The sequence below is a fragment of the Cuculus canorus genome, chromosome 22 (genome assembly GCF_017976375.1).
Source record: "Cuculus canorus isolate bCucCan1 chromosome 22, bCucCan1.pri, whole genome shotgun sequence".
In the NCBI taxonomy this organism is placed as follows: Eukaryota; Metazoa; Chordata; class Aves; order Cuculiformes; family Cuculidae; genus Cuculus; species Cuculus canorus.
In genome coordinates, this window is record NC_071422.1 from 7,940,552 (window position 1) to 7,955,427 (window position 14,876).

General features: G+C 50.9%; 1 protein-coding gene across 3 annotated transcripts in view; it reads left to right on the forward strand.

The window, feature by feature from the left end:
* Positions 1 to 12,027, forward strand: part of CSMD2 (CUB and Sushi multiple domains 2) — a 295,469-nt gene extending 283,442 nt beyond the window's left edge. For all 3 annotated transcript variants that reach the window (XM_054086316.1, XM_054086315.1, XM_054086317.1), the window contains 10 exons: positions 1,697 to 1,770; positions 3,313 to 3,424; positions 5,104 to 5,283; positions 5,998 to 6,063; positions 6,668 to 6,829; positions 7,391 to 7,503; positions 8,215 to 8,302; positions 9,255 to 9,393; positions 10,614 to 10,789; positions 11,282 to 12,027. In XM_054086316.1, the coding sequence (XP_053942291.1) occupies positions 1,697 to 1,770; positions 3,313 to 3,424; positions 5,104 to 5,283; positions 5,998 to 6,063; positions 6,668 to 6,829; positions 7,391 to 7,503; positions 8,215 to 8,302; positions 9,255 to 9,393; positions 10,614 to 10,773 (1,094 nt within the window). In that variant the 3' untranslated portion in view covers positions 10,774 to 10,789; positions 11,282 to 12,027. The remainder of the gene's footprint in view (positions 1 to 1,696; positions 1,771 to 3,312; positions 3,425 to 5,103; positions 5,284 to 5,997; positions 6,064 to 6,667; positions 6,830 to 7,390; positions 7,504 to 8,214; positions 8,303 to 9,254; positions 9,394 to 10,613; positions 10,790 to 11,281) is intronic.
* The last annotated feature ends 2,849 nt before the right edge of the window (positions 12,028 to 14,876 follow it).

The window sequence follows — 14,876 nt, forward strand, 5'->3', positions numbered from 1 at the left end:
CCAGAACAAACCATGGCAAGGGTGAAGACTTGGATGCCTACAAAACCCTAGACGTTTCCTACCCTGAAACGTCGTTGTCTGAAACAGGCAGCTGAACCCCAAGTGCTGTGTTTATTCAGATCTCATCCATTTTTGGTTGTGTTAGATCACCGGCACCGCAGACCCCCAGGCGCAGCCAGGAGACCGAGGTGCTGCCCTCCGCCCTCGGCCATCCATCACCTCCTGCCTCATCCGGCAATTGGGGCTCTTTATTTATTTATTTTAGACTCTGTGATTTATCTGGGGGCTTCCATGGAAACTGCAGCAGTGATAAATGACACGAGCTCAGCAAAGCCAAGTGATGGAAAATGAATTAGCTTGTGTGCCGTGGCCCCGAATGTGCCACATTTGGCATCCCTGGTTTAGTTACTCACCACGGCTCCAAGGACCTGGGGGTGACACCAACAAGTGCATCGTGTTTTGGCTTGAAGAGGCCAGTGAGGCAGATCGTGAGGAGTAGAGGCAGAAAAATAACCAGCTGTGCCATTGAGTACACAAGTTGTGCTCTGTTGTCCTGTAGCTGCAGGCTATGGTGACAGGCTGCTCCTGTCCCACTGCATTGGGCTGTGGAGACCTTCCTTAATTCATTTCTTGTCTCGTGCAATCCTGTTAATTGGAGTATTTTAACAGAATCATTAAGGTTGGGAAAGACCTCGAAGCTCCTCCAGTGCAACTGCCAGTCCAACCCCACCGTGCCGACTAAATCATGTCCTGAAGTGCCACATCTACACATTTTTTGAAGCCCTCCAGGGCTGGAGACTCCCCCACCACCCTGGGCAGCCTCTGCCAGTGTTTGACCAGTCTTTCAGTAAAGAAATTTTTCCTAATATCCAATCTAAACCTCCCCTGGTACAATTTGATGCCATTTCCTCTTGTCCTATTACTTGTTACGTTTGAGAATAAACCATGTACCAGAGCATCCCTGCGGCCCACAGCTGAGCTCAATCCTGTGATGCTAAGGAGGGGAAAAACTGCTGCTGAGCTGCCTTTCAAAGAGAAACTCGAGTTTCCTTCACTCAGTTTGGCATGCTGATATTAATCTGATGCATCTCTGCCTTAATTCCATTGCTGCCACGCTGGGAGAAGAAGGTGATAGATGCTAAAGAGTAGCAGCAGGTATTTCTCCTGAGTTGTGTGCGTTCATCTTGTGATGGATTGAGACCAAACAAGACGTAAAGAGAGATTGTATATCTGAGATGTACTGGAATTTCCAGCCCCATCCATCACTGCAAAAATCGCGAGGTTCCAGGGCTGGCGAGGGCCGAGCTGAGCCCAGAAGGACAAAGGTGCTGAGTGAGGGTGCGGGAGAGGATAGGACAGGGCCAGCGCAGCCCTCGGGGTGGGCACAGCACTTGGGAGCAGCTGCTTCGCTCGGCACACGCAGAACAGGGGAAGGGAAGAGCGTTGTCCGCGACACAAAATACAGCTCCTACATTTTCTCCTGGGTGACAGAGTGCCTCTGGTTAGTTTGCGTTACAACAGGCACGGATTTCAGAAGCAAAGAGATCCGTGTGTTTTTCCTTGTTGCGCTGTATTCCTTCTGTAGCAAAACATTTCCGTCCTGTGCGAAGGTGCAGCGCAGCCTCTGTGCGGGGAGCAGGGACGTGGCTTTCACCGCTGCTCCTTTCAAACACTGCCTCTGTTCTTTTCCTTTTAGACCCCAGCCTGACGACGTGTGCGGACCCCGGCGTGCCTCTTTTCGGGATGCAGAATAACTCCCAGGGCTACCAGGTACCGTCCCGGCCGCGGGGTCCCCTCAGCTGCACCCCGGTACTCACCAGGGTCAGTCCCAGTGCTTACACGGATGAACGTGTCCTCCCGTGAGCAGGACATCCCGGCGTGTTCCATGGGACCTCCATGGGAGTGCGTTTGTACGGGATTAACTAGCAACGTATTATTTATGATATTAATTACGGTCGTAATTAATAGTTATTAGTGTAATTACTTTCGCATCGGAGACATAATTTCCATTCCTTTTCAGACCATATTCTGTAGGTGGGTTTCTTAATCTCTGCTCCCACACAGTGTGAGATTAGTGGAAAGGAGAGGAAGACCCGAAGCGATTCCCCGGGGTGCTCCATCCCCAGCCTCCGCTGCCGTCCGCGCGGGTGCCCGTACTCCGCTGCGACACAGCTGGGCACGGGGCCGGGGTAGTTGATTCCACGCGGCTACTCCTGCCAGAGCGGATCTTTTTCCATTTTGCTGCTAATTAGTTCTCTTAATCCTGGGGTTTAATGAATTAATTCTAGTTTTTAATTAATACTGAGACACCGCAGTCTGAGTTTGGTGAGAATTGCTGGTGTGAGTGCCTCGTGCCATCGTGGAGCCAGGCGGGGGCTCGCGCCGGGGGTGAGGGATTGATGGTAGCAGGGAGCAGCAACGGGAACTGATGCCTTTGGCTGCGGTACCGGGGGCTCCGCAGCGGCCAGCAGGGAGGCAGGAGCGACCGTGTGATAAACACGGCTGCAAGGTCAGCGAGGAGCTGGCCCACAGGGTACAGCCTTGCTAGGAGGAAGGGAAAAGCACTCAACGCCCTGATTGGCAATTTTATTCCAGCATATTCTGCTTTTAAAGCAATAATGGAGCTCAGAGCTGGACAGCATCGTCACTGCCAGCTTGTCTGGAGCAGGGAGTGAGCTCCGTTATCACGGCAACATTTAGGTTGGAAAAGACCTTCAAGGTCATTGAGTCCAACTGTAAACCTGGCACAACCAACTCCGCCACTAAATCCATTCTCTAAGCGCCACATCCACACGGCTTTTAAATTCCTCCAGGGAACTCAGGTTTGGTTGAAATAATGACTTGGTTGAAACCAAATGCAAAGCTAACGAATAATCTGCAGGAGGCAGGGATACCTACAAAATGCTGCACAGTCGGTTCTCAGGTTTTGTGATCCTTTTTGCTATTCATAATCCAAACTGACAGATGCGATACAGTTAGTTATGGGTAGGTGCTAGTTATTTGGAATATCCCCTTTGTCAAACATTTCAGCCATTTCTGATATCACCGATGGATCACCCGGGCTTTGGGTGTATTTGAAAGACAAAGCAGCCTTGCTTCTATCGCTAGAAGAAGCAATTCCCTGCCCAGTTAAAGGTCGCAGCTTTCCAGGGCCTCTGAGAGCTTTCCCGACACTGGGCTCTGGCAGGGCGGAAGGGAGGTGACTCCCTTAGCACAGACAAGGTGGAAAAACCGTGGAAATAGGTTTGTGTTGTAAGCACGGGTGAATCAGGTGGCTCTGGAAGCTCAGCGTCTTCTCTTCTGTTGTGCCAGGTGGGAAGCATCATCTTCTTCAAGTGCCAGAAGGGGTACCTGCTGCAGGGCTCCACCACCAGGACCTGCCTCCCCAACCTGACGTGGAGCGGCGTGCAGCCGGACTGCGTCCGTAAGTGTCGGGAGGGGCTTTGTCAAAGGGAACCGGGGCCGTTGGCCATGCTGCTGCCTTGGTTTGGCGCTGTGCTTCTCCGTGCGAATTGCTGGCTCTGAAGAGCTGGTAGTTTGGAGGGGAAGCTCGAAGAAAACACATTTCTTAAGAAAAACCAGCAGCCACCTTTCATTCCAGATGAGGTTTTTGCCTTGTCCCTTCCTCAGAGACACAGTTTCAAGTGAGAGCTTGTTCAGTGCTCCTGAAACCGCATTTGACAGCCGAGGTGCGAGCTCCCACTCCAGGGACCGAGGTTAACATTTTGCCAGAAGGGCTCTCTGGCAGAGCAGTGTTTCTCCTCCTCTTTAGCAACGTGTTGCTCTTTCTGTTAAGCTTTCCATCATCTTCCCCATGCTACACCAGAAGGAGTTTAATTTAATGTATTTAAGTGGTAATATCCATCATGGCCTCTGTATCATAAGTATTAAAAAGCTTTTTCCTCTCCCTTGGGAGCTGGTTTAGCGGTGAGATATTGTTCCACTATCAAACCCTGTAGGTACTCATGATGCGAGCAACCCAACCAGGGCACCCACTGTTAAAAACTCTTACTTGTAGCATGAGGGAGAGCAGGGAGGTTGCTCTGGAAAGAGCTGCCCTTCCCCACCGCTTGCCTGGGTGGTGGGAGTGCGTCCCCGGGCTCTCAGGCTCGTCCCCGCTGAGCTGGGAGATGCAGGGACGCAGCAGCACCTCTCGCTGGATGCAGGGTTTGCCCTCTCACCATTCTCAGTCTGTGCAAGTTCAGGTCAGTCTCTCGGCTTTCTGGGTTTTATATTTCACCCTCTGCAAAACGAGGATGAAGATAATGCCTCGTGAAGGCTGCTGAGGATTTGTTTTCTTCATGAGCAGTTTGAGAGCTACAGAAAGGGCGAATTTACAGTGTGGGTGAGAGGGAGCTTCCCGGCTCTGAGATTTATTCGTTCTGGTGTCGTAACTTCTCAAGGCAAGTGGTGACACATTTACAACAGGACCCGATAGAGCAGCACGGACACACGCTCTCTGTGGTGGCAGGGACTTGGGCGAGCCCAGCTTCGATTTCTGTGGGCCAAATCCTGAAAGTTATTGAGCCATTACAGGGATTTATGACTGTTGCTCACTGCCGAGGACTTAGTGAGTGATGCTGCGGACAGGTAGGTGCAAATCATTAGCAGGATACTGGTCCCATGCAGAGAGATTATACATCACCAGATCGTTATGCACTCACAGGAATTACTGGGTCAGGATGCCCTGTAAAGGCAGTTTTCATTGTGCAGACAGACCTGGAACACGGTGCGAGGGGCAGAGTTAACAGGAGGAGAAAGGTGTCTTGAGCATCATTTGGTTTTGACTTTTTCCCCTCAAAAGGTGATGGCAGAGCCTGGTTTTCAGTTCCTGGGAGCTGGAGCTGAGTGAAGGCTCCTCTGAGAGCTTTAGGCAGCGAGAGCAGTCTAGCAGGCGGAGCACAGGGAGCGGCCTCATTAATTCATCCGGCTGGGAAAAATCCAGGCATGGCGTTGTCTCCCTCAGTGAGCAGAAAGCTTTGGCTGAAAAAAAATGTCTCTTCTAAGAGATTTCTGTCCTGCTGACATTGTGGTGTCACTCTTCTGCCTTTTTGTATCTGACTGGATGCTGTCTCTCATCTCTGCTGTCCTGGTGCTTTCCAGCTCACCACTGTAAGCAGCCGGAGACCCCCTCCCACGCCAACGTCGGCGCTCTGGATTTGCCATCTCTGGGCTACACCTTGATCTACTCCTGCCAGAGCGGATACTATCTCACCGGAGGATCTGAACATCGAACCTGCAAAGCAGACGGCAGCTGGACAGGAAAACCACCCATTTGCCTGGGTAAAAGCTCTGAGCAGCGTGACCCTGGTTTCACGGTCACCTCCACCTCTGCGGAGGGGAGCGTTGCAGCCCTAGAGAAGGCAGCTCTCCTCTTAGACCTACACCAGCCCTTCAGGAGTCGTGTGTCTGCATGGCTGAGTTGGCTGTGGAGACCACAGCACCGCAGGGCCCTGTGCTGGTCCCAGGGGAGAGACAGCGGGGAGGTTTTCCGCCTGATGGTGTGGGTCTGGGGACATCTGCAGAAGAAAGGTTGTTCTTTACCTCCCTCACCTACCTCAAAGTCATAGATCAAGAACGCGTGATGATCTAATCTTGAAATAAAGCTGCGTAGCTCTTGTGGAGCGTGGTAGCTCTGGACATGTTGGGTTGGAACGTGTGGCAGGGTCAGATGGTAGTTCATAGAATCATGGAATGGTGTTGGGTCAGAAAGGACCTCAAAGCCCAACGAGTTCCACCCTCTGCCGAGGGCAGGGACACCTCCCACTGGATTCAGTTGCTCAAAGCCCCATCCAGCCTGGCACCGAATGAAAGCTTTGTGGTGTTTCGATGGACTGGGCAGGAACCTGTCCTTGTACCTGAGGGTGTGCAGCCACATTCCGTGTGGGAGCGATGCCGGCCGAGGGCTGTCCTTCATCAGCCCCAGCGCAGTAGAAGTATCTCAGCAGTCTCTAATGCCGCAGTATTCACCGTCAGTGGTTTTCTTTTGTCTTTCAGCCGATGTCCGCCCCAGCGGGAGGCCGGTTGGCACCGCAAGGGACCCTCCACTTGCCAAGATGTCAGGTACCATAGTGGGGCTCTTCTTGGGGCACTTGTGCTAGATGTGAACCTCACAGGTCCATCCCCAGGGCTTCAGTGCTAGACGTGAACCTCGCCAGGTCTATCCCCTTCCCAGAAACCCGGCCGTTCCTTGCAGGTCTTGAAACAGCTGGGCTGGTGAAAGCAGCTTGCGTGCCCCATCCTGTTCGTTCATGCTTCACTGGACAATAGACAGGAGTCTTAAGGGACTGGGCACCAACAGCCACTGCCCTCCCAGGGCATTCTGGAGGTTCAAGACCTCGAGGATGCTTTATATTAGAGCTTTATCCATTTTTATTGGCTTTTCTGAAGAAATTAATTTGTGGGTGGGTTGTTTTTTTTTAAATTCAGTGGCATTTTTTGTCAAAACAACAAAATTAAAGTCATCAGCCTGTTTGTTCTGTTCCCGTTGCCTTTGTACTCAGTGATGATAATGCAGAGAGTGGGTGGGATTTGAGATATTTAAATGTGTATTTGTGGATTTAAAGAAAGAAAGAAATTTGCTCTATTTTGATTTCTGAAAAATGGAAATGAATGGTAACGCGCTTGTTTCTCTGCATCCCCAATCGCTGTGGATTGTGGATTCTAGTGCCTGCCGATGTGTTTGCGAGGAATTCCCTTTGGAAAGGCTCCTATGAGTACATGGGGAAAAAGCAGCCTGCGATGCTGTCTGTCACCAGCTTTGACCCTGCCACCAGTAAAGTCAATGCCACTTTGATAGACCACAGCGGCGTGGAGCTCCTGGTGTCAGGTAAGGGAACCAGCGCAGCTCTTGGGAGGGATTTACATGTCAGAAGTGCCTCACAGAGCGAGGGGCAGCGTATTCTGCTCCATCCGTGATGTTGATGTTCTCTGATAGAGCTTTACACAACCACCCAGCTTTGAAGTCCCCAGTCTTTGATCAGACCAAGACAAACAAAATCATGTACCTGAGTTTGCTTTGAGATTCCTGAAAGGCAGCTCAGCCCAGTCCCTCGTCTGTTCCCTTTCTGCTGGAGGGGTGGACTTGCAGTCCAAGACAAGATCAGAAATTGAGTGTCCCTTGTCCTTGCCCTCCATGGAGCACCAGGTTGTTACTGACCCAGCAACTTATCCTGAACATCAACATTTCTGTCTCTTCCATGTGTGAAATGTCTTTAATACCCTGGGAGGCGGACGGGGATTTTGTGTGTTGTTCCCAATGTGCCTCACTGAGAGGGTTGGTAGTTGTCCTCCTCTCGAAGATAAGGCAATTACTCTTTTAGGTAGAAAGTCAATTACTTCAAACTCAGAGTCATTGTGATCTAGTGGTTAAAAGCCGCTTATTTTTCAGGCATTTACAAGAAAGAAGATGTGCACCTGCTCCTCCAGGTTTACCAGATAACGGGGCCAGTGGAGATCTTTGTCAACAAGTTCAGAAATGATAAATGGGCTCTAGATGGACATGTAAGTGCACAGGCACCTTGTACGCCGAGGCCACCCACAAATCTCCTCCCGTTGCTATCACAACCCCAGCTTTTCTCTCGCTGAGGGCATAGTGTCCTTAGCTGGTGGCAAGATGAGGCTGCTGTCCTCCAGTGCCCTGCTCCCATGAAAGGGACACAGGGCGTTCTTCCAGCACTCGAGATAACATTACCTGACAGTTGGCTCTTCCATGCTCCCTTGCGGCCATATGGCTTCTTGTGGCCTGGTGGTTTTAAATCTGTAAGTCTTCCAGGCAACACTTAAGGAGAAACCGACATGATTAATTCCATTTTTAACATTTTATATCTGTTAAACATCAAGCTGCAAGAGGTAATCTTCCCTTACGGAGTCAACTTCTCACCCCGGTTTCTGTCTGGTAACTTCCCATGCCCTGAAGAGACCCACTGGTACCAAGGAGAAACCTGCATCTGACTGACCTCTGGCTGGTTGGAGCCTCCGCTGTCCCTGTTGGATGAGCAGCGTGTTCTGTAGTTTATTGCAAACAGGGCTGTTTTTTCCTCTCCATTGAGATGTGAGAGTCTTAACAAGTTATTGGGCAGTCAGACTTCTTAAAGAACACCACTTTTTTGATTCAAATTAATGCTGTGCACGAATTTGAAAGAGACCGTGACCAGCTGGGTGCTAAAATGCCAGGGAAGCGTCGAACAAATCTCTGCTCTGCTGTCGTTGCAGGTCTCATCAGAGTCATCGAGCGGCACATTTGTGTACCAGGGCTTTGTGCGTGGCAAAGGCTTCGGGCAGTTTGGCCTTCAGAGGCTTGGTAAAGTTTCTCTTATTACTGCTTTTTCCCTTCGTTGCTAAAAGCTGAGGTTTGGTGGTAGTGGAGGTTTTCAAACGGGGAAGGTTTCTCCAGTGCCTGGCTTTAATTTTCAACCTGCCGGACCAGATCTTTATAGCTGGGTTGGTGCCATCAGGTTTAATTTGACTCTTTCCAGCACATCGTTCATCGGAGAGCTGGCAAAACCCACACTGGGCAACGGGGCGGAGGAGTGGGGAGCCCTCAGATCGCTGTACCCCAGCGAGTGGGAGGTGGTAGTATGCGAAAGCTTCTGTTTCTTCACATTTGAGGCAGAGGCGTAAGATTTTTGGGAGACAAACAATACAACAACATTTTTAACTTGGGAACAAAATGAGGCATTTAAACGGGTTTCTGTTCAAAGACAGAAGGAGTTTGGAGACGCAAAGAGCACCTGGATCCTTTTTTTCTCCATGTTGCCAGATCTCTGACCTAAAAGCCTAAGTCCTACCACAAAAAGTGTCTCCATTTCACTTCCTGAAACCAGAGGCGCTTCAGGGTTTACACAACCCAAGGTCTGAGCAATAAAATCTCTCTTAAAATGTGGCTTGAGCTCTTCAATCTCAGGATTGTTGGACTCTGACCCTGGAATCTTTCACCTTTGTGGAGAATTAGCTGCTCGGTGCAGCCTTTGAAAGTCTCCCTTAAAGCCTAAATTTAAGAATTGAGGTTTGAGCATTTTGATAAGATAAATCTGTTTACTTCTCTCTTTGATTGCCGTTCTAAATAAATGATGATGTCTAAGCTGGGCTAGATCTCCAAACCATTCTTTATCCAGCTTAGAAACTTTTGATTAGCCTTTACAGCAACGCATGTACCCATCTTGTTCTGTTGTTGAAGATGTAACTCATAACTCAGGCAAACCCCGTTTCCCACAGCACTGTTTGGAAACGTGTTTACTTCTGCTGTGTTTCAGACATCAGCATGATGGAAAATGATCCCGAATCCATAGGACACCATTTTGCATCCAACAGCAGTTCTGTGGCAGCTGCCATTCTTGTGCCTTTCATCGCCCTGATTATTGCAGGGTTTGTGCTTTATCTCTACAAACACAGGTGGGTTTCGGGAGCGATGCCAGGAGGTAAAACAAAATCAGGGGGTTGATAAATATTTGTGAGCTTGATGTAAAAACAGTTCTGCTAGACCAGGGTTTTGGGGTGCTGGTGGATGAGAAGCTCAACATGAGCGGCAACGTGTGCGTGCAGCCAGCAAACCAAACCGTGTCCTGGGCTGTATCCAAAGCAGTGGGACCAGCGGAGCGAGAGAGGGGATTCTGCCCCTCTGCTCCGCTCTGTGAGACCCCACCTGAAGCCCTGTGCCCAGTTCTGGACTCCTCAGCGTGGGAAGGGCATGAAGCTGTTGGAGCGAGGCCAGAGGAGGCCATGGAGATGATCCGAGGGCTGGAGCACCTCCTGTACGAGGACAGGCTGAGAGAGATGGGGCTGTTCAGCCTGGAGAAGAGAAGGCTGTGGGGAGACCTTAGAGCAGCTTCCAGTGCTGAAAGGGGCTCCAGGAAAGCTGGGGAGGGGCTCTGGATCAGGGAGGGCAGAGATAGAATGAGGGTGAATGGTTTTGAGCTGCAAGAGGGGAGATAGAGATGAGATCTTAGGGAGAAATGTTTTGCTGTGAGGGTGCAGAGGGCCCAGGTTGCCCAGAGCAGTGGTGGTGCCCCATCCCTGGAGGGGTTCAAGGCCAGGTTGGATGGGGCTCGGAGCCCCTGATCCAGTGGGAGGTGTCCCTGCCCATGGCAGGGGTGGCACTGGATGGGCTTTGAGGTCCCTTCCAGCCCAAACCGTTCTTACTTAATTCAGAAGGTGAAAAAATCACAGAGTAACCACGTGTGAAGGGGTGAGAGTGTTGGGAGAAGAGAGTGTGGAGGGCTTTTGTGACCGTTAATAAGTTTGCAGCAACATTAGGTGAGATAAGACAAAAGTAGGTTCCATACTTCAGCATTCAGGCTGGCTCTGCGTGTCTTGTAAATGAGCTCCTTCTGATCGATGCTTTGCTGTGGGAACGTTGCCGCGCTGCAGAGCCTCGTGCAGGCTGGCTGCTCTGCAGAGGGAGCATGCCTGGGGCCGCGGCAAAGCCCAGGGACCTGCCTGAGCTGCGAATCTACGGCAGGAGTTTTCTGTAGATCCCTTCTGCCGTATCCCCAGGCATTCACCATCTTCAAAAGCAGCTTTTTCCTTTCCGCTGACTTCTTGTCAGGACTGTTCAGGTGGCTGCAGTAGGAGCAGCCGTGACCTCTCTGGGTTTTCTCTCTGACATCCCGCAGGAGAAGACCAAAAGTCCCGTTCAATGGCTACGCAGGCCATGAAAACACCAACGTCCGAGCAACGTTTGAAAATCCGATGTATGACCGCAACCTGCAGCCCACAGACATCATGGCCAACGAGACGGAGTTCACAGTCAGCACAGTGTGCACAGCTGTATAGCACCCGTCCCCTGGCGGTGAGTGGCAGCGCCCAAGTGGGACAACACCACTGCTCTCCTCCTGTTTGCCACTTCCTAGACGGAAGCAGAGGTACCCCGGGTGGCTCAGATTGTCCAGGTCATCATCTCTGCCCAGGGCAGGACCTAAATCAGCATCCCCATCTCTGGGTTTGGGTGCTCGCTGCTGGGTGGGACGTGACCTCTTGGGGACCAGTGGCAAAGCAAGTCCAAAGAGCCCCGTGGAGAAGCAAAAAATGAGTCTTTAAGAGCAACGTGACTCCAGACAGAGAGGTTTGCACAGTTATCAGAGGAGGGTGGAGCAAGGAGTTTAGAAGTTTTACTGCAAAGGCACAGACAAAGAACTTAATGTCATAAGTCATACCACACAGGCTTCTAGACTAGAACTTTCTGAGTTCGAGATACTGAAGCCATTGCAGGCTTTCCCAGCATTTCTGTGTGTAATAACAAACTGTTTCCTTCTCTGTTGCCCTTCCTTTCCTGTTGTCCCAGGTTTCTCCAGGGTCGGTGTCTGGTGGATGATTGTGTTTCACCTCACTAGTCTCCATCCATCTCCTCCCCATCTCCCTTCTCCCCACCTTGTTGAGGCCATGGAGAAGCTGCTACACCTCGTTGGACTTTGTGTTAACTACTGAGAGACTGCTGGGTTGTCCTCTGTCGTCCTTACCCACCCTCTCCATCGTGCCGTGGATATCCAAGCCAACCAAAGGTCTCCCACCCTGCGCTGGTGGGTCTCAGCTCAACGTCAAGACCTGGGGAAGTGGAGGACCTGGGAGGCGAGGTGATGGGAAGGCTTTTACGACCTGCTCTTGTTGATGTGTTCCTGGAGGGAGCAGTGTGGTATGTGGGGTCCCAGCAGCACCCCTCCACTTTGGGAAGAGCTTGGACAGCAAAGAGTCAAAAGCGGGTTGCACTGTGCAAGGTGCTGCCTGGGGTCACTGGGAGTCGCCCGTGTGGGACAGGATGAGCACTTTGTCTGTATTTGGGTTTGTCTGTTGTTTCTTTGTTGTTTTTCCTAACCCAGGGCTTTTGCAGAGGAAGAGGTTTCTAATGGCACCTTCTTAATGAGAAAAGCAGAACTTTGCAAGCTTTTCTCCTCTTCCTCATGTTTAGTTTTCCTTTGGGCATTCTTGCTGGGTTCCTTCTGCCCTGTGTTCTTTATGGGATGATTCTCAAGGCTGGGAAGAAAGCGTCCCCCCATCCCTGTCCCATCCCAGCAGCCGCCGGCTTTAGCTGTGTCCAAATCAGGAAATTGCTGACAGACACGAAGGGACAAAAACCTCTTTAAAAAGAACTCCGGCAAATACCGATTTCCCCCCAACAGCATTCAAAAGCCTTTGCCCTTTCCATATTGATCCTCCAAATGGCAATGCAATAAGAGTTTTAATTTCTCTCCAAAGCTGCTCCCTTTATTTCCCAGGGGTGGAAAGGTTGCTTTGGCTTTCCTGAGAGCAGATAAGGCGGCTTGACATTTCTCCTCCCTCATAAGAGAGCGACGCTTTTGTGCTGGCACCGTCCTCCTCTCCAAAAGAGGTGATTCGGGCTTTTAGGCTGTTTGGTTTGAGTCACCATTCCTTAGGCCAGGCTGGAGTCGAGGAGAGCAACAGTGCCATTTTCCCGAGCGGGAGGCAAGCGAAACACAGCCGGCGTAGAGCAGTTTGTGTCAATGAAGCAGCTTCTTCTTACAGAAGACTTGAAGGGAAAACAGAATTAAGACAAAAGGGGGGTGTTACATCCATGCTTGCACTTAAACGCTGGCTTTCCTCTACCCAACATCAGCTGAGGTTTTGTCTAATGAGAACCACAGGGTCGGTTTTTTTCTGGGTTGTTTATTCTTTCACTCTGTGTGTGTATGTATATATAAATATATATATTTTTTTTTACTATTGTCTCTTACTCAGCGCTCTTAGAGTAAGCAGCGTTCTGCAGCCTAAGTGCTGAACAGCCAGCCTGCCAAAAAATGCCAGCTCTGCTCCCCGCAGCATCCAAAGGTGCTCTGATTTATCCCAGAGAGGTGGGTGTGAGCGCATGCGTGAGCCAGAGCTCTGATCCGAAGCCAGGGAGGTGCTGCCCGCGTGGCACTGGGCACACCGGTAGCTCAGGACAAGTACAGAGTGCGTCCTGTGGCGGAGAGCTCTCCCGGCTCCTGCCCCTGCTGGGTGGAGATGGCTTCATCTTCCCGCTGGCTGTGGGACTGCGTTCCCTGGGGTGGCCCCTCTCTGGGCGCCTCCCGTTTGCAGGACACGGAAGGATGAGTGGGAAGAGGGGAGCCCGGCCAGGCTCTTGGATCCGGGGCCAGCGCATCTCCCCTCCGGATCGTGGGCTGCGGTGAAGGCAGGAGCCGCCGCCTCTTTACGCTGGTGTAACGGGAGCTCCCCTGGTTCCTTCCGTTGCATCGGCGCGTAGGCAGCTGGCTCCTACCTTCAGGTCTGCTCTCCTGGCCCACGCTTGACCCCAAGGTCCCTTTCATCCTAAATGACCCTGTGGTTCCGCCCTTGGCCGGAGGCGCTGCCCGCTGTCCTGGCTGTGCCCGGCCCTGGTGGCACCGCCAGGGCCGCGGCTCTTTGCTGCACCTGGCGCTGGTGACTGCAGCATCCTGGCTCCTCGTCAGTCCCCCAGGTTTGGACACCTCTCGGTATCCCCCAACAGCACATCCGGAACCTTTCCGGTCCCGTAAACCTCTCCCAGCTGCAAACGGTGCCGAGCAGAGGGCAGGGACAGCAGAGCCCCCGGCTGCTCCTCAGACCTTCCCCAGTCCCACTCGATCCAAGGAATCGCCGGGAGAAGCTCGTGTCAAGGTGTGTAAAGTGACCCCGGGGTATTTTAACCCCAAGGCAGGGAGAAGGGAGGCTCTACCTGAACAAGAGTTGCTGCTTTCAGCCCATTCAGTGCCATTTTCTGCCGTTGCCCAAGCAACAAAGGAGGTGGAGAGGGGGATGTCCCATTTTTTTGCAAGCTGGCTGGGAGCCAATCCATGACATTCTTCATCCTTGTGCCCAGAGGACTTGCATTGTGGTTAAAAAAAAAATTAAAAAAAAATAGATAAAATAAAAAAAAGAAGGAAAAAAGAAAAAACAAAGAAAAAAATAAAAAAATTAAAAATCCCTCTTTTGTACAGAGATATATTTTTATGAATCGAAAGTTTGTACAGTTAAAAAAACACAATGTAAATGTTTTTTCATTATTGTAGTAAACAGTAGTGGAAGATCAGCTTTTTTTTGTAAATGTAATAAAATGTATAAATATGGTTTACATAAAAGTGTAAATATGTAATCTATTCATACACTTGGCTTGTCTGCAGTATATACAGTTTAATTTATCTGTCTCTGTATATGAGGCTTTTCATGGTGTCCAGGCATACTTTACGGAATTTGAAAGCTATTTTAAATTTTTGAATTAAAATAAAATATAAATTTTTGCATTGCTTTTCTTACATTTTTCTGGTGCCTTTTTCCTGAGCTGCCAAAGGTTTCTCCTAGGATCCTGCGGACGCCGTCCTGCACGCACAGGGGCAGGAGGGAGGTGAACGGAGCCAGCGTCTGCCTGCCGCCCCTTTCAGTGCCCTCCTCTCTCCTCACTTGCTCGGCGCTGATGGGATGTCGGTCCAGCTGCGGTCCCAGCCCTCCAGCGAGGAATCGATGCTTGGGATGCTGAGGAGATCCGGATCCTCTGTCACAGCCCCTTTGGAAACAGGTACTTGGCAATCCGGTGTGTTGGGAAACGGGCGCTTCACCGAGATCCTCAAAGAAACCGACAACGCCCTGGAAATGGGGATTTATTTCCCACTATCGCAACTCCACTGCCCCGAGTGAGGCCCAGCTGCTGGCGGGGACCCTCTCCATCCAGGTCTGGGGCGGAATTCACATGGTTTTTTAAGTTGGAGATTAATGAGGCAGAGAATTTTCTCGTTGGAAAGGGCCATGGGATTTGTCCTCTGTCTCCCCTCCCGCTTTCCGAGTGTCTGAGGTTGAATTTTTCAGTGATAAATTGGTGCGTTTTCATTTTGGGTTTCCTAAGTAGAGTTATCAACGCGGTTTTGCTCTTGATTAAGCCTTCTTGTAGGGGGTTCTGTGTCGGTGCTTTTCCT